Raw genomic sequence first — 27,658 nt, 5'->3', positions numbered from 1 at the left:
AACAAACTGTTGGACATCCACGACTCACTGCAAGACGTGGAGGTGAGAGGCTCGCTCGCTCTGTTAAGTAGATTAGACGGCGATCTCTGGCAGAAATGTCCATAGAATATTATGTCGCTGATAGTAAAAGTGTTTCGGAGAACACCATCCAGCGCAAATAGTTGAACAAGGAGCTCCGCGGCAAGGACCCCTATTTGAAGCAGCTGCAATGTTAATTACTATTACAGCGGGAGCCCCGCGATTGGCCCGTGAAGCAATGGAAACATGTTACGTAGTACGAAGAATCAAGTTTCTTATTAGACAAGGTCGATGGGCGCATGTCCGGATACGCCATCATGCAGACGAACGACTGGTCAAAACACGCACCGCACGATGGATACAGGCAGGTGGGGCGCACTATCATGTTAAGGGCGACATTCATTGGGCTTCAGTGTGACCTGTGGTAATAAGTGAAAGCACTATGACAGCTGTAGATTTCTTCAACATTCCTGTGGATCACCTGCATCCCTTCCTCTCTTCACACTTCGTATCTTTCCCAGTGGCGATGGCGTTTTCCAACAGGATAACTGTCTGTGGCATCGTATCTTTCCCAGTGGTGATGGCATTTTCCAACAGGATAACTGTCTGTGACTTCGTATCTTTCCCAGTGGCGATGGCGTTTTCCAACAGGATAACTGTCCGTGACTTCGTATCTTTCCCAGTGGCGATGGCGTTTTCCAACAGGATAACTGTCCGTGACTTCATATCTTTCCCAGTGGCGATGACGTTTTCCAACAGGATAACTGTCCATGACTTCGTATCTTTCCCAGTGGCGATGGCGTTTTCCAACAGGATAACTGTCCATGACACAATATCAGAGTCGCACTACAGTGATTTCATGAGCATGATCATCACATTGATTTTTAGGCATCAAATTCGCCTGATACGAAACCGATAGGAAACCACTCGGTACCCAGTGCAAACTGCAAATCTGCAGCCTGCAATTTACGGGAATTGCGTAACCTGTGCTTAGGCGTATGGTGCCACATACCACCGGAAACCTCCCAAAGACTTGTCGAATCCATGTGAAGCAGAATCGCTGCTGTTTTGCTTCCGAAGACGGTCCATCACACTGGTAAGCGAGTGGTCATAATGTTTTGGCTGACCAGTGCATATGGCAAATGGCTGATAGTTCACAAATACGTGATGACATGATACTTAACCCCGATCTGTTCGGATGTGTTTTAGTTACTACAAGTGACTGTGAAAAACTAAGATGATGCAAACATCTAAATAATATGAAAAGGAAAAATCATCCGGCGATTAACCGTCCCTTTAATTTTGATACAAGTTAATGCCACATGATTCATAACTAGCCACAAATCTAGCTTCGTAATTTGTTCAGATTATGAATTTAGTCACCCACAACTATTGACAAGGGGGAACAGAGAACATACAAAGGTACTGGCACCACTATAAGGTAATGCGTGTGATTGAGCCGAGAGCACCACCTGTGGGGAGCCCTGTCGCCTGGTGCAAGTCTTTTTAGTTGACGCCGCTGAGGCGACTTGGTGTGCCAAACGGGATGAAATGATGATGAAGACAACACAACGCCAAGTCCGCAAGCGGAGAAAGTCTCCAACCCGGACAGGCATCAAACCCTGAACAATATTCAGTAACCCCCCCCCCCCCCACACGTGTTCGCAGAGATACTTTGTGGGACATCCAAAACCTGCTAAAAATTTTCATGTGGAATTAATCCGCACCAGCTGTAATTGAGAAATCCTTTATTTGGATAAAATCGTACACACGACCCAGGTTTCAGGATGTAAATCCCATCATGCGCTACAGAAAATAAGGGAGAGTAGTAAGCATACTATATAAAATTAATTAACTCAAAAAGGTTCCATACAAATGTGAATATTAGGTCACAGCTTGGTTATGTACGAGAAAACCGCGTCAGTCACCTAAAAATTCAAGCAGCATGCGAGATCCCACACGGGTGAGGCATGAAAAGATTCTTTGAGTCAACCATTACCATGTCGGATAAACAGGGCCTAAGCGCAAAAAAAAGGAATGAATCGACAAATACACACTCATTGCCAGACTAGTGTAACCTAGCAATGAAACACGAACGGCCAGAAATGTTTTATAAGCTTAAGAAAGTAAAATGAAGGCGTATAAGCCGCATAATGCCAATTTTTTAACCTCAGAAGTAGCGTACCGTATACGTACCCAGTGCGCAGTTCCGGCCGGCCGCTGTAATCGAGCGGTTCTAGGCGCTTCAGTCCGGAACCGCGCTGCTGCTACGGTCGCAGGTCCGAATCCTGCCTCGGGCATGGTTGTGTGTGATCTTCTTAGGTTAGTTAGGTTTATGTAGTTCTAAGTCTAGGGGACTGCATATAAAACTGTCTGACATTTCGGCCACTACTGCAAACGGCCTTCCTCAGAGCTCTGTGCTGAGCTAACAGTCAGTCAGCAATTTTATATGCTGACAATACTGTCGACAGCCCAGAAGAATTCTATTGACCGATGGTAGAATGGTGCTATCCCATTTCTAGACGTCGAAGTGTACAGGAGAACGGAGGGCACACTGGGGCACAGAGTATATCGTAATCCTACACATACTGACAGGTATCTGCACGCCCAATCCTACCACCACCCAGCGCAGAAGAACTCTGTCATCCGCTGTTTGGCAATCCGTGCGCAGCGCCTAAGTGATGCTCAAAACATCACACCTGAGCTTAAAAGGTTACGCACAACTTTTCTAGCCAATGGCTACAGCCATAAGTCGATAAACACAGCCTTGTCGACGAGCACAAGCAAGAAAGATAAGCAGGAACTAGACAAACTGCAGCCAACAGTACGCTTACCCTATGTGAAAAACGCTACTGACCGAATAGGCAAACACCTTCGCCGCGTTGGGGTGCAGCATGTCTTCTATAGTGGTCCAGGACAAGGTGGATGCATTACACACTGCAGGCGTTTACAAGGTGGAATGCTAATGTGGAGAGGCATACATCGGCGAGACTGGTAGGCCAATAGCAACGCGCATTCGGGAGCACGAGCGTTATATTCGTCTAGGGCAACACAACAAATCCGCAGCGGCAGAACTTCACCATGACTGCGGAAAAGAAATAAAATTCAGCGAAGCCTGTGTGTTGGCCAAGCAGCCAATTATGACGAAACGCAAAATCAGAGAGGCCATCGAAATACTTAAACACCCTAACAACATGAACAGGGAGGATGGACTCAGGCTTGCCCCATCTTGGCTGCCAGCAATCAGAGCCCAACAGACCACACTGTCAACACGAGGCACGGGCACTACCGGCGAGTAGCTGCCGCCGCGCGGCCGACGTCCAGCAGTTGGTAAACAGCAGCAAAGTTCTCATTCGACCACTCATGGTACATAACACAAGAGCCAATGGACAACAGAGGTCACGTTATCCCTCCACCGCAATAACCTATTAAAATAAAGTTCCCTCTCCTTCTTCCTTAAATGACCAATAAACTAACTACCTTTTTTAAATTAGGGCGTAATGGCATGCGCAGAGAACACTAACAACAAAATATAAAGGACATTGCATAGCTAGAACGCACCATTAGACCCAGAAGAAGGCTGCTGCAATCGTGGCCCAAACGTTGGCTTTTCTACAGCAGCAGTAGTTTTTACATTATGACGCGGTACCAAACCCAGAAAACTTTTATGTCGACTGACTCTGGCCGCGGAAGCCTACACAATTATACGATGGTATGTACGTGTACAAAGCTACATCCTCATCCAACCCTGTCCTGTGGGTGCTTAATTTTCTTTGTCACGCAGTATTTTTGGAACCCAATTTACGAGTGTCGTTCAATTAGTAAAAATTCAAATGGCTCTGAGCACTATGGGACTTAACATCTATGGTCATCAGTCCCCTAGAACTTAGAACTACTTAAACCTAACTAACCTAAGGACAGCACACAACACCCAGCCATCACGAGGCAGAGAAAATCCCTGACCCCGCCGGGAATCGAACCCGGGAACCCGGGCGTGGGAAGCGAGAACGCTACCGCACGACCACGAGATGCGGGCAGTTAGTAATTTCCCTACATTTTTAATAAGCCATTAGTATATAGAGAGAAACGTCCTTGTTGGTGCTTCACATTTGATGTTTGTTCTGTGCGCTGGTGAAGTTTCTAACCGTTCTGGCAGGTGGTAGAGCCGTAGTACAACGTCAAAATGGCGTCTACATAGGACTCATGTTACAAGCAAAGTGTTGTTATTGAATTCTTGCGTGCAGCAAAAGAATCCGCGGTGAACAACCGTAAACGTTTGTGTAGTGTATGGCGATGCTGCAGTTGATAGGAGTACAGTTCGGCGATGGGTAAAGAAAGTTATAGCCTCAGGAAATGCAGAAACAGAGTTCCACGATCAGCCATGCTCGGGACGTCCTGCCACGGCCGCCGCTCCAGACATGCTGAATCGTCAGGATGCCATTATTTGTGCCGACCGGCGCATCACAACTCGGCAATTTGCTCTACAGTTGTCGGTCAGCATTGGAAGTGCGTCTGCAATGACTGTAGACTCTCGGATATGCAAAGAGGTGCTCACAATGGGTTCCACGAATGCTCACACTGGACTACAAGATTCAAAAAAAGGCCATTTCTTCTCAATTGTTGGAGAGTTTTGAGATCAACGGAGAGGCCTTTCTGTCACGGATAATTACGGGGGACGAAATCTGAATGCATCACTTTGCGACGGAAACAAAACGGCAGTCCGTGGATCGCATCATCCTCATTCACCACAAAAGAAGAAATTCAAGACAACGCCCTCTGCCAGAAAAATCATGGTGACAGTCTTCTGGGATTGTGATGGCGTGGATTTGATGCCAAGAGGATCAACCACCAATTCAGAGGCATACGTGAAATCTCCGAATAAACTCAGGAACCGTTCCCGACGTGTTCGATCGGACAAGAATCCAACAGAAATCTTGCCCCAACACGATAGTGCACGCATACACACAAGTCTGAGAATCCGGGATCACATCACCAAATTGGGTAGGGCATCGCTGCCTCATCCACCTTACAGTCCTTTGAAGACGACGAGAGTGTCAGTCATGCAGTGAAAACATGCCTACGCCTACAGGACAAGAGCTTTTACCAACAGGGAGTACATGTTCTTCCACAACGTTGGCGCACGGCCATAGAACGTGATGGAGACTATGTAGAAAAATAGGACAGGGACAAAACATATTGATTTATATTGTCACCAAATCCTGACTCTTAACAATAAATATGTTCTCAGAAAAACAATGTGGAGCATTACTTATTGAACAACCCACGTACACTAGTGTTTAAATGAAGAACTTGGAGGCAAACTTACCAAACATGTGTAGAAAATGCAGACAATGCAGACTACAGGAGAAATGACGCGGAGATCGACGCCAGTAACTAAAAATAAAAGAAAATTGTGATAACAATACTACAATGATAATGATAATCAGAGAGAACGAAAGGTAATCAAGAAAATATTAGATCCAAATTATACTGAAGAAGGAACAAATAGATTAAGATGATAATAGAATAAGGGCAAACAAAGAAATTGTAAAGTGTATCAACATTTATTCGCTTTCGATCCAGGCGACAATTTTATGGGCATATTAAAAAAATGAAACCAAGCAGACTGACTAGACATTTTACGTTATTCTACGAAAGTAAAGCAAAAACTGAAGCAATAAAATAGAGCAGTCAACAATAGAAATCCTGAAGGAAGCAAGGATAGCGGAACATGATATGGGATATTTTTTCAGGTGGCTATTAGCTGCATATACACTGCCCAGTCACGTTAATGCGACCACCTGTCAGAAACCTGAATAACCACCATCTACAGCGTGGAGATGCAGGAAGGGAGTCACTGTGGTTCCGGAAGATGCGGACAGGGATGTGGAGCCATGCAGACTGCAGTCCCGTGGCCAGCTGTACTAGGTTTCTCGGTTGTGGATCCGTGGCGCCAACAGCGGATCGAGATGGTCCCAGAGTTTCTCTTTTGGATCTAAATCCAGGAAGTTTCGTAGCCAGCGGAGACAGCAAACTCATCCTAGTGTTCTTCGAATCACGCATGTACAATCCAGGTTGTGTGAAACGTTGCATTGGCCTATTGGTAGGTGCCATCGTGCCGAGGATAAAACAAACTGCATTTAGGGGTGGATATGGTCCTCAAGGGTAGTTAATGCCGAGCTACCCACAAATCTAGCGTCGTAATTTGGTCATATTATGAATTTACTCACCCACAACTATTGACAAGAGGGAACAGAGTACTTACAAAGGTACTGGCACCACTATAAGGTAATGAGCGTGACTGAGCCGAGAGCATCACCTGTGGGGAGTCCTGTTGTGTTGACGCATTCTGTCTTTCAGAATGTCGAAATCACCCAGGGAATTCCATGAAAACATTCCCCAGATCACAACGCACCCTCCACCGGCCTGGACGCTTCTGACGATTGCTGTAAGGTCGTACACACTGACGGCCATCTGTGCGATGGAGCATAGAACGTGATTCATGCGAAAATGTCACCTGTCGCCACTCGGTGAACGTCCGCTTGTGGTACTGGGGTATAAGCATGTGTGCATCACCCGGGCGCTTGCTGCAGAGTCCCATATGCAGACACTTTCGCTGGACAGTCGATGAGGAGACACTGTGGGTTGCCCATTGCTTTGTCTGGGTGATCAGTTGCACAATAGTTGCACGTCTATTTGCTTGTACACATGTCTTCAGCCTTCGTTCATCCCTGTCATCTATGACCTGTGGTCGGCGTCGGTTTCGGGTACCGCCATTTTGCCATTCACGGTATACTTTAACCATGGCGCCACGCGAAAAGTTTACAAACATAACGGTTTTGGAAATTCTTCCATGCTTGGCACGAAATCCAATGAGCATGCCCCTTTGGACGTCAGATAAATCGCTGTGTTTCCACATTACGATTACGACTGCACTTTTTCCACGCCCTCCCCCCCCCCCCCCCGACATGCTTTGTATAACCTCCACTGCTAGTGCTGCCACCTGACGTCTGTCACTCATTATTGCACGCTGACGTCGAACAAAGGCGGTGGTTGTATTAATGTGACTTGACCGTGTGTATACTTGGAAGAATGTGCGACGCAGTGCTGTTTTGTGATACGTATTTACGCTGAGTTGAAAAGTCATGGGATAGAGATACGCTCATATACAGATGGCGGTAGTATAGCGTACACAAGGTATAAAAGGCTAATGCACTGGCGGAGCTGTCATTTGTATTCAGGTGGTTCATGTGGAAATGTTTCCGACGTGATTTTTACCTCACGATGGTAATTAACAGACTCTGAACGCGGAATGGTAGTTGAAACAGCACTCATGCTCATAAAATAAGGATAATTGCAGAATGTGGTGCCACACAATGCGGCACTACACAAAACTGGCGCTAATAGCATAGGGACATAGGGAACACACACGACACAGATCTGTAAGTCCACGGTATTGGTGATAAGTTGAGAAAACCGTCCAGAAACACATGTGCTACAAAACGCCACTGTTTCCTGCGCAAGTACCCCCGACATCAATATGGGATATGATCACCATGCACACGTACACAGGCCGCACAACGAGTTGGCATACTCTGGATCAGGTGGTCGAGCAGTTGCCGTGGTATAGCCTCCCATTCTTGCACCAGTGCCTGAAGGAGCTCCTGAAGTGTCGTAGGGGTTTGAAGACGTGCAGCGATACGTCGACCGAGAGCATCCCAGAAGTGCTCGATGGAGTTTAGGTCTGGAGAAGAGGCAGGCCACTCCATTCGCCTGATATCTTCTGTTTCAAGGTACTCTTCCACGATGGCAGCTCGGTGGGCCGTGCGTTACCATCCATGAGGAGGAAGGTGGGACCCACTGCACCCCTGAAAAGGCGGACATACTGGTGCAAAATGACGTCCCGATACACCTGACCTGTTACAGTTCCTCTGTCAAATACATGCAGGGATGTACGTGCACCAATCATAATCCCACCCTACACCATCAAACCACGACCTCTATACAGGTCTCTTTCAAGGACATTAAGAGGCTGGTCTGGTTCCTGGTTCACGCCAGATGAAAACCCGGAGAGAATCGCTGTTCAGACTATACCTGGACTCGTGTGTGAACATAACCTGGGACCACTGTTCCAGTGACCATGTATTGCGTTCTTGACACCAGGCTTTACGGGCTCTCCTGTGACCAGGTGTCAGTGGAATGCACCTTCCAGGTCTCCGGGAGAATAAAGCGTGTCTGTTCAGTCATCTGTAGACTGTATGTCTGGAGACAACCGTTCTAGTGGCTGCAGTAAGGTGCAAAGTAAGGCTACCTGCAGTACTCCGTGACCGTCTGCGGGCACTGATGGTGAGATATCGTTCTTCTTGTGGAGTTGTACACTGTTGACGTCCCGTACTGTAGCGCCTGGACACGTTTCCTGTCTGCTGTAATCGTTGCCATAACCTCGAGATCACACTTTGTGGCACACGTAGGACCAGTGCTACGACCTGCTGTGTTTGACCAGCCTCCAGTCGCCCTAGTATTCTACCCCTGACAACGTCATCAATATGTGTTCTCTGAGCCATTTTCAACACACAGTCACCATTAGCACATCTGAAAACGCCTGCACATTTACTCACTGCACTGTACTCTGACATGCACCAACACACCTCTGCGTATGTGGACTGCTGCCAGCGCTACCGTGCGACGACCGCAGGTCAACCGCACCGCATGGTCATACCCCGAGGTGATTTAAATCCCTCCAACCGCCTACCAGGATGTTTATTCACCATGTATCAACATTATCTTTAATTCATGAGCATGAGTGTAGATACATGAGACATTCCATTTCGGAAATCGTTAGGGAATTCAGTATTCCGAGATCCACAGTGTCATACTGTGCCGAAAATACAAAATTTCAGGCATCACCTTCCACCAAGGGCAGTGCAGCAGCTGAAGGCATTCACTTAACGACCGAGAGCTGTGGCGTTCGTGTACAGTTGTCAGTGTTACCAGATTAACAGACAAGATACCCGGTGTGAAATAATCACAGAAATCAATGTGGTACGCACGACAAACGTATCCGTTAGGACAGTGCGGCGAAGTTTAGTGTTAATGGGCTATGGCAGCAGTCGACCGATGCGAGTGCCTTTGCTAACAGCACGACATCGCCTGCAACGCCTCTCCTGGGCACATGACAATATCGTTTGCGCCCTAGAAGACTGGAAACCCGTGACCTGGTCAGATGAGTCTCTATTTCAGTTTATTCCAGTGTGGCGCAGATCACTCGAAGCCATGCCCTCAAGCTGTCAACAAGGCACTGTACAACCTGGTGGTGGCTTCATAATGGTGTGGCCTACGTTTATATGGATTGGACTGAGTCCCAGGTGAACCGATCATGTACTGGATATGATTATGTTCGGTTACTTATAGAGAATTTCATCGGTACACATCGCTGCGAAACCATGTATTCGCGTAATGCAATCGAGAGGTCAGTTCATGCGCAACATCCCGCACCGGTAACACCTTCGCAAATGTGGATGGTCATAGAGGCAGCATGGCTCATTATTTCTCCAGGGAAATTCCATCGACTTGTTGAGACCATGCCACGTCGAGTTACTGCACTGCGCAAGGCAAAACGATATAAGGAGGTTGCCCATGACTTTTGTCACATCTAGAACTTCTTTATTGAAATGTGTGTGTCTGTACTTAAATTGCTGAATGACTGAGACCCACAATATCCTAGCGCAAAGCAAGCACTTTCTTCACAAAAATCTTCATTACGCGAACTACTGCAATACAGCGAGCGTCAATACTGCCAGCTAAATAAAGTATTCTAACTACTAAAGCCACTAACTACTAATAGGCATATGGTTAGCAAAGGAGACATTTTGTTGCAAACCAAATAATGTATTCTTCAGTTGAAACTTCCGGGCTGAGAGGCCGTGGTCTATGTATAAAATTTCCACTGGCAGTAGCCGGACGACCTCAGAAGATGTCTCCCGCAGATGGAGACGAAACGTCAGGGGGAAATTTTATACATCAACCACGGCCTCTCAGCCCGGAAGTTTCAACTGAAGTTAACACCGGCTGTGAATGCCTACATTCTATGATCAAATAGTGTATTTTTTTACCTTAATAATGTAACATCCACTTCGCACGCGAATATAAATCGTCATTGACATCTAATACAAAGGTGTATAACCATGAATAATATTCTGTCTCCAACTCGAACGTGTACATATCGTTAACCTACGCTAACACTTCAGATCTCTACCCTCCATCAATGCTAACTTCTCACATCTAACAGTACTTCCATCACTCCTGGCGACTAACTTCCAACTGCCCAACACTACTGGCGATTAACTTGGAACAACGAGACCAATCAGTCACAGAATCTCTTACAAAGAAAGCCCAGTCAGAGATTCAATGCAAAGCGCTACACAGCGCTGCCAATACAGAAGCAACCCACTTACACGTCAGTGTATTACGACCTGTTTCGGTCGTTAACAATCCTCAAGGTTCTGCACAAACGGCAAAATAGAAGTAAAACGCATTGTAACATAAGAACAGAATAGAAGATCCAATGAGATTAACAGACAACATCAAATACTTACGAAAAATAAAAGTGTTATGTTATCCTTACTTTAGCATCGTCGTAATTGACATTACTGTTGACATAGCTGAATGAGCATTGATCGGAAGCCATCACATTGAAAACAAAAAAAAAAAGAAACATTGGATTGACAGCAATGCAGTTCGGGCCATGATCGTTACTGTCCTCCCATAGTGCCCCGTACAGCAGCTGTGTTTCTATGCCACATGTGTACAAGTATTCGTTTTTCACTAAAGTAATTAGTATCTAGCGCATAATCTTTTTTTCATAAAGTACATACTAAGACAAAATATGAGAGGGCGATCAAAAATTTTCCGTTCGAAGGACGTACAGTCCAGAATCAGCCTGCCACACGGGGACCGTTGAGGCGATCATCCCGCCGACGCATCACGTTGAAGATACCACTTTCGTAAGACATTGCCCTGCTGCACATCCTCGTACGACAGGAACCACCGATAGTTCACGGCCTTTTTCAAGGGACCGAAGGCGCTATAACCACATAGGGGGAGATCTGACTAAAGGGTGGGTGCTCAAGTGGGTCCTATTTCAGCTGGCATAACTTCTGGGAGGCGTGTTGAGCTGAATCGCGACCAGCACAGAACTTGGCGCACCACTACAGAACGGTGGTTTCCAATAGACGTGCTGCCTCATACACATTTTTCATTCTCCTAGGGATGTCTATCAGTGTTTGTACTTTGGCAGCTAAGAAAAGAATAACGTCACGTCGGTCCTGTTTGGACGAATTTGTTAATAACATCGCCGTAGTTCAGATTTCCGCATTTAACACACACACACGTCGGAAGGACACCAATGTCATACTCATCCCGTGCCTGTATGTCAGTGCTTATACAAGCGCATCGGAGTCGCGCTACGTTGCATACATTCTGCAGCAAAACCTACAAACAAAAACTTTTTGATCGCCCCTTGTAGTAGCGATTAAGTGACATAGTAGGGGACTGCTCAGTTTATTAAGAAATGGGTTATACTGTAAGCACATGCTGAAGGCCATCAACAGTAACTGATGAGAGAATACTGCGTTAAACAGAAAATAGGTTCCGTTTCGATCGCAGTGAGGATGGTTCCTCCTGCGCTCGGAGACCCAGAAGATCAAAGCAGTGGTACAGTGTTTAATCGGGACAAACGTGTCCGCTGCTGAGATAAGATTAATTATTTTTTATTCGAGGGGCCAGAATTGTGGGTGCTAGTTCAAAAGAGGAGAAATTCGTCAATCCAGTGGATTTACTATATCTACAATTAGTCAAATGGCGAATTCCCCGGAATATTCGGAAGCTTATGGAGGAACGTGGTTGTAATTGCAGAAGTGCCTAGAGATTCTCTGTTAAGTTGAAAAATTGGCATGAAGCCTTCTGGGTGTAAAACGATTAAAGTACAAGAATAGCTAGCACATTCTTTCTTATAGTTTTACATATTTTAGTGAACTATTACTCTAGATTTAATGCGTCATAATAAACTCTTTTAATTATTAACGACTTTGCTGAAGATAAACTAGCTATTATTGGAATAAGTGTCACAGTCAATCTTTTTTTGTTGAAACACGTGAGAGAAGACGTATAGTCGAAGTCATAAAAGAATGTTATCAGCTACTTATCTAGCAAGCTTCACTATGTCAACACTCTATATTTGAATTAGATCTTGTACTTTTGTGGAGAGTTCTGTATTATAAACCACTGTGCAAAGCTGTTCACTTTTAAGTCACATGCGTAATGTATTTTAAGACATTGCAGAAAGGATATTTTACTCTCCTAGTACCACAGAAAAGCAAACATGATATTAGCGTCTGATACTACCTTGGTTTAAAGCTATCGCGGGCAGGTAAATGACGATAGGGACCCAGGTGACCTGCAACAGTCACAATAATTCTGCTTAGCATTAGCTTGCACAAATTAGACTTAACAACTAAAGAAGCAATGTACAGTACTTGGTATTGGAATGCTATCCAGGAATACGTAACAGTGAAATACGAAATTGGAGATGTCAAATACGTTATCATTTGATGCTTTGCATCCGTTCAACTACATGGTGGTACAAAATAGGTGTTAGAAAGTCTTTGTCTACTGTGAAATAATTGTATGCCATAAACGATTCTTCTTGTGATATTCTTATATTGTAGCTCTGTCTCAGTTCACATTTCAGAATGGAAGCACTAACAAACAATGGAACATTGTTTGTTGATCGTAAGCGCATTTCACGCAAAGTCTGGACCTACAATTATGGTGAGACGTGCATTCAGTAGCATTTGGTCCAAGAACAGCGCCATTCGGAAAGACCATTTCCTGGTGACATTACAGTAAAGAACTGAAATCAAATTGTGATGATAAAGTTTAAGCATCCTCTGATACAAATTTTCTGTAATGTATTCAGAGTCTTTATAACATTGTGTTGAAATGTTTTGAGAAGACTGGGTCCCTACATGATTGCAAGAAGGGTCAATCAGGACGACCAGCCTCAGGTGTAACACTGGAGAATGTGGAAAGACATCGAACCTTATTCGATGAGGAATTCCCGACATCAACAAGACAAGCAGCGCAGCACCTCAGGATGTCACAACGGTGTCTCCAGAGGATAATGGAGGACAAACGTAGCCTTTTTCCCTCACAGAATTCAACGTTACCAACCTTTGAAGGACAGAAATGTGGAGCGGCGATTTTTTTTAATGAGGTGATTGAGGTCATTGATAATGGAACAGTCGATACGGATCAGATCTGGTTTACTCATGTGGCAAACCTCAATGTACATGTGTACGTCAACAAACAGAACTGGTGCCACTGGGCTACTGAGAATGTTCAGCCTGCTGATCCATCTCGTTAAAAAAAAGTCACTGTTCGGTGTGCAGCCAATGCACAGTGCTTTAGTGGGCCATTTTTAGTGAGGACCCTGTCACAGTAGACAAATACAGACAGATACGGGAATATGAATATGCACGGTCTGCACGACGAAGATGAATGCTCCGAAACTACTGGTTCATGCAGGCTGGAGCACGTGCACACCGCATTACAGATGTCTTCAGGAGGCTGTGAGATGTGATCGTTGTCCTGAACACCTTAGTAATCACTGGATGCTGTGTGGAATGGCCCCCTTATAGTCCCGCGCGCAACCCGTGTGATTATTTCTTACGGAGTTATCTGAAGGACAGACTTTTAAAAGAGGTGACTGCAACACTTCAGGTTGCTGTTATCGCAATTTCCAGAGATATTGGTGCCGTCTAAAATGATGTTCTTCAAAAAAAATCATCACGGAATTCATTGCAAGGCTCTACATACTCATTGCTACCACTTTGAAGACTGTAATAAACTGAAACACCTTCGGCCATCCTTTCGATGTTGTTTATTATGTAGCATTCACTTTCGTTGAGTCAGTACACCATCTTCATGCCTTAACTGACGCTGATGAAGTGAACTCCAGTCGTATACACGATCCCATCAGTGGCTAACATTTATGAATTGGTTTTAGTAGAATGCTGTAACAGCGACGTTGTGTCTGCCACCATCAACTACCAACTGATTGATTTCACTCTCTCGGCGTCAGTTAAGGAGTGAAGATGGTGTATTGAGTCACCTAAACTGGTTGCTGTATAATAAATAACGTGGAAAGCACGGCGGCAGGTGTTTTATTTTATTACGTAAGTGAACGACCGAAGTCCCATAAACCATCTGTCAGAAGGTCATACAAAAAGGTCATACAAAAACTTTGAAAACCTTCTGCATTAAATTTCAGGTTGCCTGCTATATCATAAGTATGATAACAAACATCTATCACTCGATATTATGTCTTAGCAGACAAAAATTTTCTAGCAACTATTTTGCCCCATTGTGTATGATCACCAGAATTAAAACTGTTCCCTGGAGTTTAAATGAAAATACAGTCTTGCTCATAAATTTAGGAATCTCCGATATCTAGGAGAAAACATCGCATCACGACGACGCTGTGTGGCCTACATTGTGATGGTACGACTTAGAACAAATATACTTTTTTCTCGTAAGAGAAATGTAATCTCCAAAATTCAAAATCAAAGGAACTTCTAACGACTGAGAAAATTACAAGACGGGTGTGACTGCATCAGAATTCTGAGTTTTCTTCACAACCAGTTATCCACAGCTGTGGCTTTCCGTTGTCGGGTTGGAGAAGACAGGGCAGTGAATCAGCCGCTGTCCTTTTGAGGGAACCTGTTGAATCCTGTTTTTGTACTCGACGATTCCTTCTACTTTTATGTTGACGTAACTGGTCCATTCCTTGCCATCAGTATGATTCTTGGACTACAATCAGCGTGCAGTTAATATTTTAACCAGCCCTTGGCATACGACGGTTAACCCAGTTGTTAACTTGAACGGAGCTGACCACCATTATAGAAAGTACTGAGTACCAAGTCTCTTTCTTACGAATAATGAATATTTTTCCTGTCGTGCTTCTTCCATTAGTGCTCTTTTCGCAGACGTTATAAATGTTTCAGGTCATCTCAACTGTCATTCCTCTTCTGTTTAGAGTACTCTTATGCTCACAAATATCAAAAATAGGACAAATAGAAAGACAAAAATATATAGGTGATAAACGCTAAACAATGTCCTGGCAGCACATTCTTGCGCATGCAAACGAAATTGCCACAAACTTATGCAACAACGCAATATTTCAGCTGATCGATCTGATACAAAGACAGTGCTCTCTACTACATAAGCTTTGAGATATCTTATCTAGTATTTTAATTAATAACATAAACACGCATTCATAGATTGAAATCTAAGAGCTACGAAGATTAATTCATCACTCACCATATTAATGATGAAGAAGAAGGACCCCAGGATTCTGACGCTTTTACCAAATCTCATATCCAAGTACTGGAAAAGAAAAATGTAAATCATAAAGGAACTGATAAATCTCGAAAATCCTAACAAAAATTATTTTGAGTAATATTCTGACAGAACAAGGTTAGTATGGTGTAATACTGAGTAGGTCAAAATTATGCAGCTGTTCAACGCCGTGTAGCAATTCGGTAAATGCAATAGTAAGAAGCATATAACGATTCGTTTCAGTAGCTATCCCCGATTTCCTGCAATTTGATTACGTACTGTACTCTTGGTATGCGATGAAGCACACTGGTGATTTGTTTCATAAGTAAACTTGACACAATCTATACACCAACGATATTTTTTCCATTAAGTAAACAAAACACGGCGTATGTCGCTTATCGGCATCAACATCAGCAGCAGCAGCAGAAGCATCAGCACCCACCTCCATCATTAAATGATGTGGCCTATCCAGGCTCTGAGCTCGGGTGTGTCTGCAATTTTTTTTCAATAAGTAACGGTTTTGGGTGATATTCAACCATCTGACTCCAGCAACGTTGCTCAGGTCTTTGTCTCATCAGTCTGGCAGTCTTCCTCGGAGCTTGAGTCTCTTGGACACCATTCCAAACTGCCTTTCGTCCGTCGGTCATCATTACTTTTGGAAACATGGCCGACCCATCGCCATTTCATAGTGGGTGTTCTCGCCAGAATGTCCTCAACATCGGTAATTCATATCATATCTTCCACCCTCTTTTCTCCTTTTCTTCCAAATCCCAGCATAGATCCTTCGATGCTTCACAGTGCAGTTTCCGACTGTGTACTCACTGAAGTTTACAAGTCTCAAAATGATAAGTCAGAATAGTGGGGCTCACTGATCAAAACGTATTTTTACAGTTTCAGTACCATGTTTGATCTGAATCTACACTGCTGGCCATTAAAATTGCTACACCAAGAAGAAATGCAGATAATAAACGGGTATTCATTGGACAAATATACACTCCTGGAAATTGAAATAAGAACACCGTGAATTCATTGTCCCAGGAAGGGGAAACTTTATTGACACATTCCTGGGGTCAGATACATCACATGATCACACTGACAGACCCACAGGCACATAGACACAGGCAACAGAGCATGCACAATGTCGGCACTAGTACAGTGTATATCCACCTTTCGCAGCAATGCAAGCTGCTATTCTCCCATGGAGACGATCGTAGAGATGCTGGATGTAGTCCTGTGGAACGGCTTGCCATGCCATTTCCACCTGGCGCCTCAGTTGGACCAGCGTTCGTGCTGGACGTGCAGACCACGTGAGACGACGCTTCATCCAGTCCCAAACATGCTCAATGGGGGACAGATCCGGAGATCTTGCTGGCCAGGGTAGTTGACTTACACCTTCTAGAGCACGTTGGGTGGCACGGGATACATGCGGACGTGCATTGTCCTGTTGGGACAGCAAGTTCCCTCGCCGGTCTAGGAATGGTAGAACGATGGGTTCGATGACGGTTTGGATGTACCGTGCACTATTCAGTGTCCCCTCGACGATCACCAGTGGTGTACGGCCAGTGTAGGAGATCGCTCCCCACACCATGATGCCGGGTGTTGGCCCTGTGTGCCTCGGTCGTATGCAGTCCTGATTGTGGCGCTCACCTGCACGGCGCAAAACACGCATACGACCATCATTGGCACCAAGGCAGAAGCGACTCTCATCGCTGAAGACGACACGTCTCCATTCGTCCCTCCATTCACGCCTGTCGCGACACCACTGGAGGCGGGCTGCACGATGTTGGGGCGTGAGCGGAAGACGGCCTAACGGTGTGCGGGACCGTAGCCCAGCTTCATGGAGACGGTTGCAAATGGTCCTCGCCGATCCCCCAGGAGCTACAGTGTCCCTAATTTGCTGGGAAGTGGCGGTGCGGTCCCCTACGGCACTGCGTAGGATCCTACGGTCTTGGCGTGCATCCGTGCGTCGCTGCGGTCCGGTCCCAGGTCGACGGGCACGTGCACCTTCCGCCGACCACTGGCGACAACATCGATGTACTGTGGAGACCTCACGCCCCACGTGTTGAGCAATTCGGCGGTACGTCCACCCGGCCTCCCGCATGCCCACTATACGCCCTCGCTCAAAGTCCGTCAACTGCACATATGGTTCACGTCCACGCTGTCGCGGCATGCTACCAGTGTTAAAGACTGCGATGGAGCTCCGTATGCCACAGCAAACTGGCTGACACTGACGGCGGCGATGCACAAATGCTGCGCAGCTAGCGCCATTCGACGGCCAACACCGCGGTTCCTGGTGTGTCCGCTGTGCCGTGCGTGTGGTCATTGCTTGTACAGCCCTCTCGCAGTGTCCGGAGCAAGTATGGTGGGTCTGACACACCGGTGTCAATATGTTCTTTTTTCCATTTCCAGGAGTGTATTATACCAAATCTGACATGTGATTACATTTTCACGCAATTTGAGTGCATAGATCCTGAGAAATCAGTACCCAGAACAACCACCTCTGGCCGTAATAACGGCTTTGATACCCCTGGGCATTGAGTCAAACAGAGCTTGGATGGCGTGTATAGGTACAGCTGCCCATGCAGCTTCAACACGATAGCACAATTCATCAAGAGTAGTGACTGGCGTATTGTGACGAGCCAGTTGCTCGGCCACCATTGACTAGACGTTTTCAATTGGTGAGAGATCTGGAGAAATGCGCTGGCCAGGGCAGGCAGTCGAACATTTTCTGTATCCAGAAAGGCCGTACAGGACCTGCAACATGCGGTCGTGCTTTATCCTGCTTGAAAAGTAGGGTTTCGCAGTGATCAAATGAAGGGTAGAGCCACGGATCGTAACACATCTGAAATGTAACGTCCACTGTTCAAAGTGCCGTCAATGCGAACAAGAGGTGACCGAGACGTATAACCAATGGCACGCCATACCATCACGCCGGGTGATACGCCAGTATGGCGATGACGAATACATACTTCCAATGTGCGTTCACTGTGGTGTCGCCAAACACGGATGCGACCATCATGATGCTGTAAACAGAACCTGCATTCATTTTGCCATTCGTGCACCCAGGTTCGTCGTTGAGTACACCATCGCAGGAGCTCCTGTCTGTGATGCAGCGTCGGGGGTAACCGCAGCCATGGTCTTGCAAACGTCCCCATCTGTTGACTCAGGGATCGAGACGAGGCTGCACGATCCGTTACATGCATGCGGACAAGATGCCTGTCATCTCGAGTGCTAATGATACGAGGCCGTTGGGATCCAACACGGCGTTCCGTATTACCCTCCTGAACCCACCGATTCCATATTCTGCTAACAGTCACTGGATCTCGACCAACGCGAGCAGCAATGTCGCGATACGATAAACCGCAATCGCGATAGGCTACAATCCGATCTTTATCAAGTCGGAAACGTGATGGCACGCTTTTCACCTCCTTACACGAGGCATCACAACAACGTTTCACCAGGCAACGCTGGTCAACTGCTGTTTGTGTATGAGAAATCGGTTGGAAACCTTCCTCATGTCAGCAGGTTGTAGGTGTCGCCTACGGCGCCAACCTTGTGTGAATGCTCTGAAAAGCTAATCATTAGCATATCACAGCATCTTCTTCCTGTCGGTTAAATTTCGCGTCTGTATCACGTCATCTTCGTGGTGTAGCAATTTTAATGGCCAGTAGTGTAGTTGAATGTCTTCCAAATGCTTGATGTGTCGAAAGATTTCCAGTCTTATGTCTCCTATCATATTTACAAGGTGGCCAAGACAGACGTATTCTCTGAGAGTGTCCAGTAATGTGCTTTATGAGTTGTACATTTCTTACGCTGTTTCATTTATTACGCATAAATTTTGTCGTGGAATGTTTAATGTTCAATCCCACTGCCTGACATTCCGATGTGAGATCCTACACCAACACTTGCTTTTGTTAACCTGTTTTTCAAGGGCTACACATGCTGATAGGCATCGCTGGTGGGAGACTGAGACAGATACAGGAGGATATGGACAGATATAAGTGGGAGGATGAGGTGGACAGAGACAGGCTGAAGAAGATGACAGAGAGAGGGGGATAAGGATATGGACAGAGGGTGAAGGAGGAGGAGATGGACAAACAGACAGGGGTGTAGGAGGTGCAGATGTGTGTAATACGAGGGTCGTCCACAAAGTAAATTCCGTTTCTATTTCTATCCGCGGCAGCGCTACGATCGCAGTTCCGAGCATGCGCGGCGGTTACTCTGACTCAAGGAGAAGACATGTACGCCGTTTTCAGATCGCTGCTGCCGACGTGTGCTTTGTAGTGCTTCTTTATAATGTCAGCCGTAATTGAAAATGCCGCCGCGTGTGAAATCAGATCTGTGATTCGTTTTCTAAATGCAAAAAAGTTAAACCAAAGGAAATTCAGTTGAAAATCTGCGAGGTTTATGGGCAAAATGCTATGAATGATTCAATGGTTAGAAGATAGGTCAGACTGTTCAGTGAAGGACGTGATCAAATCCACGATGAAGAATGAAGTGGACGCCCGTCTGTGATTACTGATGAACTGGTTCACACAATTGAAGAGAAGATTAAGCACTTACACTTAGTGCCCCTAGCTATGGAAGTTCTGCAAATCTCACGATCACTCATTCATGAAATTATTACTGAAAAACTGAAATTTCGAAAACTTTGCTCACGTTGCGTACCCAAAATTCTTACTGAACAACACAAAAAGAACGGATGGACAGTGTACATGGTTACAGAGAGACCATTAAGTAATTGCGCAGCGCAATACAGAACAAGCGCCGAGGATTACTGTCAAAAGGTGTTGTTTTTTTCCACGATAATGCCGGACCTCACACGGCGAATGTGACCAAACAACTCTTAACGTGAATTTCACTGGGACGCGTCTGATAGTCCTAAGTACAGCCCGAACCCCGCTCCTAGCGACTTTCTACTTACACCTAAAATCTGTCCTTGGAGGTCAACACTTCAACGATGCTGACGAGCTGAAAGAACATGTTACCACGTGGTTGAATACACAGGCGGCAACCTGCTATGAAGAAGGCATGCAAGAACTTCTGCCACACTATGACAAGTGCCTACAAAATTTCGGAAGTTGTGTAGAAAAGTAGGTTAGTAGTTGTAGATTTTTGTACAATAAATATTTTTTCTGTTCTGTACACGATTGTTTTATATAACCAAACGGAACTTACTTTGTGGACGACCCTCGTATACGAGGTGTGTGAGAAAAGCAATGAGAGTGATATTTTATCTACTATTTTTATTATGTTTTTAACAACAATATTGTCCCCTTCAAAGAAGTTCCCTTTAGTAGCTATACGCCGACGGAGTCGTGTTGTTCCCAGCCTTGGAAGCAGCCCTGAATGCCTTCAACAGGAAGGTCCTTCAACAAGACGGATACATTCTTTTGAATGTTGTCCATAGTTCCAAAATTACGTTCTTTTAAGATATTTTTCTATTTTGGTTAAAGAAAAAAGTCATATGTACCCATATCAGGTGAACAGTGGGGGCTTTGAAACGACAGGAATATCTTTCGAGGTCAAAAATTCAGTGATGGAAGTGACCATGTGACATTGGGCACTGCCATGATGGAGGCCTTAACCATTCGCATGAGCTAAACTAAGATCAAAATTTGATGTACAGTGAAAGAGTTTACATTAACTGGTCTCCCATCATCCTTATTGTTAATATCCGCAGCTAGTGGTCTTGTGGTAGCGTTCTCACTTCCCGCACACGGGGTCTCGGGTTCGATTCCCGGCGGTGTCAGGGATTTTTCCTGCCTCGAGATGACTGCGTGTTGTGTGTTGACTTCATCATCATCCCCATTACGGTCGAGGAAGGGAATGACAAACCACTTCCACTAGGACCTTGCCTAGTATGGCAGTGCGGGTCTCCCGCATCGTCCCCAACGCTTGTCGGAGTATGGGACCTTATCATCATTATCATTATTGTTAAACATCGGACTGGTCTCACAAGAGCACACACACACTCGTCTTCGTCGGTTTTTGATGTTGTAGATCTCCCTGAGTGACATTCATCGCCGGCCGCGGTGGTCTCGCGGTCCTAGGCGCGCAGTCCGGAACCGTGCGACTGCTACGGTCGCAGGTTCGAATCCTGCCTTGGGCATGGATGTGTGTGATGTCCTTAGGTTAGTTAGGTTTAAGTAGTTCTAAGTTCTAGGGGACTGATGACCGTAGCTGTTAAGTCCCATAGTGCTCAGAGCCATTTGAACCATTTTTGACATTCATCTTCAATGTGTTCTCAATCTACAAAAAATGATCTGTGCCAGCGAAAAACTTGTGCTATAGATGTTATGCATATATATATATATATATATATATATATATATATGTTTTATATGTTCCCTATAGACCTGTTTCAACTTCACAAGGGTCACACTCGCGGATTCCCAAAGTTAAACACAAAACTTAATGACATAATGTTCCTCTAAATTCCACTGTTTCATTTTCGTAACACACAACAAAAATACAAAATCACTGATGGCGTTCTTGGACATCACATAATAACTGTATGAAGCCAAAACTCGGACTGAGCATCTGGAAGGGACGAACACACCGGCCTACACGAGCAAAACAACACAGTGTTGCCAAATCGCTCGCAGTGTTGTCAGCAGTGGCAGCTGCTGTATATGAGCAAAAGAGCACGTGAGCACCCTAACTTTTGACACCTTGCCGATTTATTGGTTATTTTTCTTTGAATGCTTTTAAACTAACGTAGATGGTGCAATCTAAAAGATACGGCACTTAAATTTACCGCGACACACCTCCCCTAGGCTCCGTGAAACTTGGTATCAAGTTCGCGAGCACACCTTCACTTGTGCACGTTTTAAGGAGCTTTTATGCGTGCGCAACTCGCGTGACGTAATTGCCTCACGGGCCAAATAGATACGGATTTGATAAACAACTTGCACTGCTCACGATGTGCACAGCTAGTCCTTGCCACTAACCGCGCGGCTCCCCCCGTCGGAGGTTCGAATCCCCCCTCAGGCATGGGTTTGAGTGTCGTCCATAGCATAAGTTAGATTAAGTATTTTGTAAGCTTAGGGACCGATGACCTAAGCAGTTTGGTCCCATAAGATCTGACCACAAATTTACAATTTTTTTTCTTGACACTCAACTGGAAGTTTACATCAGTGTCACCAGGTGGTAGCACACTGCAACAGGCTTTTATTCCCATTCGTTCGGCATAAATGCTGCTAAGTGATAGCACACTCCTCAGATATGATAATTTGCTCACTACATACTATAACAAAATTAGATCGGACATCAATATATGTTAAAGTCGAACTGACAGTAAAGCTGTTTCGTGGGTTTCTAAGGCTGGTCCCTGCAGAGGTTCGAGTCCTCCTTCAGGCATGGGTGTGTGTGTTTGTCCTTAGGATAATTTAGGTTAAGTAGTGTGTAACCTTAGGGACTGATGACCTTAGCAGTTAATTCCCATAAGATTTCACACACATTTGAGCATTTTTGGGTTTCTAAGTGAAATTTTATCATACAGTAATCTATCTGAGGTGTTGAACATCATAAGGGCCTAAAGCATATCACTGTCGATTGAGGGACTGTAGCATTTTTTCATACTTCCGAAATCGTTGATCTTATAGTGAGCCACGTTTATATGTACTGTGGGCCCACATTTTATATATGAAAATTCAGGAAAATTTATATCACTGATTTCTCTGGTATTCACTTGTATGTGGGCTTTAGACCCTTATGGATATCAGCGCGTCATCTGTATTCTAGTCAAGTGACCAAGTTTTGGTAGACATTACAACTAGAGTTTAATGATTTCCACAAACGGCACTTTGTGTTTGGAGTTCGTTGTTTACTGTGTGGGATCGACCTTCGTGTGCAGTGTAAACATGAACTATGTTAAATATATTTTAAATGGTAACAGGAAAGTTAAGCTGTGAAGATGGGTCGTGAGTCGTGAGCCGTGCTTGGGTGGCTCAGTCGGTAGAGCACTTGCCTACGAAAGGCAAAGGTCCGGAGTTCGAGTCTCGGTCCGGCACACAGCTTTAATCTGCCAGGAACTTTCATATCAGCGCACTCTCCGCTGTAGAGTGAAAGTCTCATTCTCGGAACAGAAAAGTAAATTATCAGGAAAACTTAGGCGCAAAAGAACTGGGTCCTCCGAGAACAGATCCATTGATTGACAGAGTGGCGAAGTCAAATAAGCGTGACTACAAGCGAACATTTAACAGCGAAATATACAGTTAGCACATGTTGTTGTGTGGGTGCACCGTAAGAATAACTGGTTTTCAGCCCAGAAGTAATTTCGCGAACAAATACATCTGTTAGGGATGTTGTACATTTGTCCGAAAAAAGGAAAAAGCAGAAAACTCCAACTTACACAAAAATGCGAAATGGAGAGCTGCGAGAACTTACACATTATGTCATTATGGCCTGAAACTGTACCTAATTATGTACAAAACAATAAAATTCATCAGAAACAATTCTTTCTTTTGCCAGATAAGTTATGCCTCTTATTATTATTACTATTATTATTGCTTTGTTGCTATTATTGGCAGTGGCTGTACTTGTATGAACTTGTTGATAAGCATAATTGTTATATAGCAGATGCTCTTAATTTCACACTCTCAGATTTATCTGAATCTAAAACTTTGTGAACACACAGAATGTATATTCGCGAGTTGTCAGTCTCATTACTTTTCTCACACGTCTTGTGCGTGTCAAACGCATGTGCCATCGATGCTTTGGGGAAAAGGCTAACAATTAATATTTCCTTTATTAAACAACCAGTAAACCCTTTCTTCCCTTACAGAATCGAACTCACGTATATAAAACTGCGTCACATGTCCGACTACTTTACAAAAGAGTTAATTTGTTAAATATTTTACATTAAGCATGTAAAAGAGTAGAAGTTCAGAAAAGGATTGATATTTTGTGTAGAGATCGTTGGAAGTTGCTAAGTTCTCTCACTATCAGTTACTGGATGAATATACAGGGTGCGTCAAAAAATGTATACACACTTTGAACTGTCATAGACAATTTATTTCCCGTTCTACAACGTTAAATATCTGTGAGAAAGTAATGTTATGTTTCTTCAACAGGTGGCAGCAGTGGCAAGGAAGTAACTGCAACATGGCGGACGTGCGTTTGAGCTTTGAAGCGCGGAAGCAGATAATTAAGTGGTACTGGAAGTTTGAGAATGTAGCTGCGGTTCGAAGACAGTGGAGAAGTGAGTATGGTACAGAACCACCTTCTAGGTTAACAATTACACGTCTACGAGACAAATTCGAAATTTCTACAGCTACAAGTGATGATTCCACAACTGCGGTCTTGGAACTGTTTCAGCATTCGCCTCAAAAATCTTCAAGGCAAGCGGCACGTGAGAGTAATGTAAGTGCTAGTAGTGTGCTACGCATTCTGAAGAAAGACAAGTTCCGTGTGTACATTCCAAGGCTGGTGCAACAGCTAAGTGACGACGATCCAGATCGAAGGTTAGAATTTTGTGAATGGGTTCAGGAGATGGTGAGACGTGAACTGGGATTTATGGGTGGCATAATTCTACATCTACATCTACATCTATACTCCGCGAGCCACCTTACGGTGTGTGGCGGAGGGTACTTATTGTACCACTATCTGATCCCCCCTTCCCTGTTCCATTCACGAATTGTGCGTGGGAAGAACGACTGCTTGTAAGTCTCCGTATTTGCTCTAATTTCTCGGATCTTTTCGTTGTGATCATTACGCGAGATATATGTGGGCGGTAGTAATATGTTGCCCATCTCTTCCCGGAATGTGCTCTCTCGTAATTTCGATAATAAACCTCTCCGTATTGCGTAACGCCTTTCTTGAAGTGTCCGCCACTGGAGCTTGTTCAGCATCTCCGTAACGCTCTCGCGCTGACTAAATGTCCCCATGACGAATCGCGCTGCTTTTCGCTGGATCATGTCTATCTCTTCTATTAATCCAACCTGGTAAGGGTCCCATACTGATGAGCAATACTCAAGAATCGGACGAACAAGCGTTTTGTAAGCTACTTCTTTCGTCGGTGAGTCACATTTTCTTAGAATTCTTCCTATGAATCTCAACCTGGCGCCTGCTTTTCCCACTATTTGTTTTATGTGATCATTCCACTTCAGATCGCTCCGGATAGTAACTCCTAAGTATTTTACGGTCGTTACCGCTTCCAATGATTTACCACCTATGGCATAATCGTACTGGAATGGATTTCTGCCCCTATGTATGCGCATTATATTACATTTATCTACGTTTAGGGAAAGCTGCCAGCTGTCGCACCATGCATTAATCCTCTGCAGGTCCTCCTGGAGTACGTACGAGTCTTCTGATGTTGCTACTTTCTTGTAGACAACCGTGTCATCTGCAAATAGCCTCACGGAGCTACCGATGTTGTCAACTAAGTCATTTATGTATATTGTAAACAATAAAGGTCCTATCACGCTTCCCTGCGGTACTCCCGAAATTACCTCTACATCTGCAGATTTTGAACCGTTAAGAATGACATGTTGTGTTCTTTCTTCTAGGAAATCCTGAATCCAATCACAAACCTGGTCCGATATTCCGTAAGCTCGTATTTTTTTCACTAAACGTAAGTGCGGAACCGTATCAAATGCCTTCCTGAAGTCCAGGAATACGGCATCAATCTGCTCGCCAGTGTCTACGGCACTGTGAATTTCTTGGGCAAATAGGGCGAGCTGAGTTTCACATGATCTCTGTTTGCGGAATCCATGTTGGTTATGATGAAGGAGATTTGTATTATCTAAGAACGTCATAATACGAGAACATAAAACATGTTCCATTATTCTACAACAGATTGACGTAAGCGAAATAGGCCTATAATTATTCGCATCTGATTTATGACCCTTCTTGAAAATGGGAACGACCTGCGCTTTCTTCCAGTCGCTAGGTACTTTACGTTCTTCCAGCGATCCACGATAAATTGCTGATAGAAAGGGGGCAAGTTCTTTAGCATAATCACTGTAGAATCTTAAAGGTATCTCGTCTGGTCCGGATGCTTTTCCGCTACTAAGTGATAGCAGTTGTTTTTCAATTCCGATATCGTTTATTTCAATATTTTCCATTTTGGCGTCCGTGCGACGGCTGAAGTCAGGGACCGTGTTACGATTTTCCGCAGTGAAACAGTTTCGGAACACTGAATTCAGTATTTCTGCCTTTCTTCGGTCGTCCTCTGTTTCGGTGCCATCGTGGTCAACGAGTGACTGAATAGGGGATTTAGATCCGCTTACCGATTTTACATATGACCAAAACTTTTTAGGGTTCTTGTTTAGATTGTTTGCCAATGTTTTATGTTCGAATTCGTTGAATGCTTCTCTCATTGCTCTCTTTACGCTCTTTTTCGCTTCGTTCAGCTTTTCCTTATCAGCTATGATTCGACTACTCTTAAACCTATGATGAAGCTTTCTTTGTTTCCGTAGTACCTTTCGTACATGATTGTTATACCACGGTGGATCTTTCCCCTCGCTTTGGACCTTAGTCGGTACGAACTTATCTAAGGCGTACTGGACGATGTTTCTGAATTTTTTCCATTTTTGTTCCACATCCTCTTCCTCAGAAATGAACGTTTGATGGTGGTCACTCAGATATTCTGCGATTTGTGCCCTATCACTCTTGTTAAGCAAATATATTTTCCTTCCTTTCTTGGCATTTCTTATTACACTTGTAGTCATTGATGCAACCACTGACTTATGATCACTGATACCCTCTTCTACATTCACGGGGTCGAAAAGTTCCGGTCTATTTGTTGCTATGAGGTCTAAAACGTTAGCTTCACAAGTTGGTTCTCTAATTTGGTCGGATGAAGCCCAATTCAAACTCAATGGAACTGTCAATAGGCACAATTGTGTGTTCTGGGCTGAAGATAATCCTCACATTACAGTTGAAAAGGCTGTGAATTTGCCTGGTGTAAATGTGTGGTGTGGTTTGTCTGCAAGGGGACTCATTGGGCCTTTCCGCTTTGAAGATACTGTTACTGGTGAAACGAACCTAACAATGCTTGCTGACTCCATATTCCCTGCCATTCGTGTACTATACGGTAATGATGAGTTTTATTTCCAACAAGATGGCGCCCCACTGCACTATCATAGGGACGTACGAGCATACCTGGATCACAATGTGCCAGGCCAGTGGATAGGACGAAGGGGACCAATCGAGTTTCCTGCACGCTCTCCAGACCTCACGCCGCTGGATTTCTTCTTATGGGGCACAGTAAAAGATGAGGTGTATAAACGTAAAT

At 44.7% G+C, this 27,658-nt stretch overlaps 1 protein-coding gene across 1 annotated transcript in view; it reads right to left on the bottom strand.

Annotated features, from left to right (window-relative positions):
* Positions 1 to 27,658, bottom strand: part of LOC126416511 (sodium-coupled monocarboxylate transporter 1-like) — a 188,312-nt gene that overhangs the window by 127,183 nt on the left and 33,471 nt on the right. The window contains exons 4-6 of the mRNA XM_050084253.1: positions 15,397 to 15,462; positions 12,421 to 12,472; positions 5,345 to 5,412 (exon numbers count right to left, since the gene is read on the bottom strand). Coding sequence (XP_049940210.1) covers positions 5,345 to 5,412; positions 12,421 to 12,472; positions 15,397 to 15,462 — 186 coding nt within the window. The remainder of the gene's footprint in view (positions 1 to 5,344; positions 5,413 to 12,420; positions 12,473 to 15,396; positions 15,463 to 27,658) is intronic.

Source organism: Schistocerca serialis, chromosome 8 (genome assembly GCF_023864345.2).
Source record: "Schistocerca serialis cubense isolate TAMUIC-IGC-003099 chromosome 8, iqSchSeri2.2, whole genome shotgun sequence".
Lineage (NCBI taxonomy): Eukaryota > Metazoa > Arthropoda > Insecta > Orthoptera > Acrididae > Schistocerca > Schistocerca serialis.
This window is presented reverse-complemented; position numbering and strand designations above follow the sequence as displayed.